A 2,500-nucleotide genomic window follows, 5' to 3' on the forward strand; every position below is an offset into this window, starting at 1 on the left:
CGAGGGTGCCATTGGTTACAACCATGTAATTATCTCCATGGATCCTTTTAAGGTGAAATGGGCCGGACCCTTGCTTGATATGAGCATTTACTCTGCCGTTGTCACCTGAGTCGGCATCAGATACCATAACCAAGGCCAGGAAAGTATCCTGTGGTGCCCCCTCTCGAACCGCGGCTACAGGGGAATCTGGGGGAGTCCAGGTGATGTGAATCCTGGGCGCGTTATCATTGACGTCCGTCAGCTTGATATGCAGTTTACAATGAGAAGGTATTGCATTTGGCCCATGATCACGAGCCTGAATATCCACTTCATAAGACCGCGCTGCCTCATAATCCAGTGGGCCTGCCAGGGACACAGCCCCAGTTTCCGGATGCACACGAAAGAGTTTCTGCACTTCTGGTCGGGTATGCTTGCTTAGGGAATACTCTACCTCCCCATTGGCTCCCTGATCTGGGTCTGTGGCCTTGAGGTTGATCACAACTGTCCCACGAGCTGTATCCTCAGCGAGCTCTACAATCAGAGTGCTGTCCTCAAAAGTGGGACTGTTGTCATTTGAGTCCAAAATCTTAACCCGGACTAGGGTGCTCCCAGACCTGGGAGGGTTTCCTTTATCCCAGGCCATCAGCATGAGGTCAAAGGAGGCCTGTACCTCTCTGTCCAGTTCTTTGATAACCACCAGTTCCGCCTGCTTGGTCCCACCTGGTGCTGCCCTCACATCCAGGGCAAAATGTTGATTTTCAGATAGCGAGTAGGTTTGTAGTCCATTGGGGCCTGCGTCAGGGTCCACCGCTCTGTCTAGGGGGATTCTCATACTGAGGCTGGCGGTCTCAGAGATCTCCACCTCCTGTAGCGCGCTTGGGAATTTAGGGCTGTGGTCATTCAGGTCTGTCACCTCCACACGCACACGCAGAAAGTGCACCGCACCACCCATCCTGTACAGGACGCTGAATGCCAGCTCACATAGGTCAGCACCCCAGCACAGCTCCTCTCTGTCCAGCTGTTTCAAAGTGGTGACCTCTCCGTCTCGTGCGATAACAGAAAAAGGAAGGGTCTGCCCATGCTCCACCACCTGGAAGTCCTCCAGCAGGCCAATGTAGTCTCTCTGTCGCAGGTCATCCAGCAGACAGCCGACCCGGGTTCCCGCTACCTGCTCCTCTGACACCCGGTACAGGATAGTAAACTGGGCTGGGTCAGAGGAGTGGGCCCCAGAACCAAGGCTCAGAACCAACAGTAGAGCCAGCAGCATGATGGTATGAGATGAGTTGCTGATTCACCTTCTAGCCCCTAAATCCACATCGCTGAATTGCACTTGTTGAAATTATTAAGAACTTAAACAAAAAATAGGTCCACAATTTTATCACCTATATAATTCAAAAATACTTTTTGTAAAAAATATGTTTTGTTAATTCCTGTCCTTATATTGTGTCTCAATACTACTGCTCAATACTAAGCATTTGAATTATTTAAACTGAATAAGAATAAAAAAAACTAACAATAACACATGTAGCTCAGATCAAATAGCCTGCTACCGATTAAATAATAACAAAAACGCTCTATTGACAACTAATAACAAAAATTGGTTCAAAAAAGGTACCTCTGGACAGGACAAGCCAAGTAAAAAAATCCTTCAGAACAAGCCATACAAGTATCACACAAGTATATAATTAAGTTACCATCCGCTGCCGGTCACTGCTATCCCATAACCTCCCTCTCTCCCAGCCCCACAGCCTTATGCCTCAACTCAGGAAAGTTTGGATCCGACTGAGGAAGTTTGGATTATGGATTCCACATCGGGACGTCCCTGGCCAATCAGAGCAGAAGGGGAGGAACCAATGCAAATCCAGACTCTGAACTGCCATGGCACACAGAAACGTTCCCTGAGGAAGCGAGGCAGCTGCCCAGACAGCTCTGGAGTGCGTTTAGAGTAATCGGATACCCTCCCGCCCGCCACTTTAGGGCTACGTTTTCTTTTCCCCGCTCCCTCTGCAGAGTTATCACCAATCCGCGGCCCCCGAAACCTCAAATCACTGCAGATTAGTGTGAGGTGGAATTTCTTCCCCAGCGGGACGCGAGGCAACAACGGGACAAGTTGACCTGAAGTGCCACAGCGTGACGCGCGGCCTGGAACGACAGAAAACACAAACAGAGCGGCAGTCGTAATAAATATCTGGACGGTTTCAGACCTGCTGGACACAGGTCGAGCTGTCACTAACTGTAAACTGTCTCTCTCTCTCTCTCTCTCTCTCTCTCTCTCTCTCCCCCACCTCCTCTCTCTCTCTCCCTCAAACATAATCACCGGTTTCAAGTTGGAGGTTGATAAAACTTAACCGATATATACGATAAAGTACTCATTACAATTCCCTGAAGACACGGACATGGATTTCACGTTATTGCTCAATGACGAGAGTCGGTGAAAAAATAAATAAATAAATCCTGGGCAGCGGGAGAGGTTTATAGACGAATCGGAATGTCAGAAAGTTCAAATACACAGATGGCGAGA

The 2,500-nt window shown here is 49.0% G+C and overlaps 1 protein-coding gene across 1 annotated transcript in view; it reads right to left on the reverse strand.

Annotated features, from left to right (window-relative positions):
* pcdh12 (protocadherin 12) overlaps window positions 1-1,709 on the reverse strand; it is a 17,787-nt gene extending 16,078 nt beyond the window's left edge. The window contains exon 1 of the mRNA XM_080008058.1: window positions 1-1,709. This exon is cut by the window's left edge and continues 1,640 nt beyond it. Within this exon, the coding sequence (XP_079864184.1) occupies window positions 1-1,246 (1,246 nt within the window). The 5' untranslated portion in view covers window positions 1,247-1,709.
* Window positions 1,710-2,500: the final 791 nt, after the last annotated feature.

This window comes from Zeus faber, assembly GCF_960531495.2.
Source record: "Zeus faber genome assembly, chromosome: 10".
NCBI classification, from domain to species: Eukaryota; Metazoa; Chordata; class Actinopteri; order Zeiformes; family Zeidae; genus Zeus; species Zeus faber.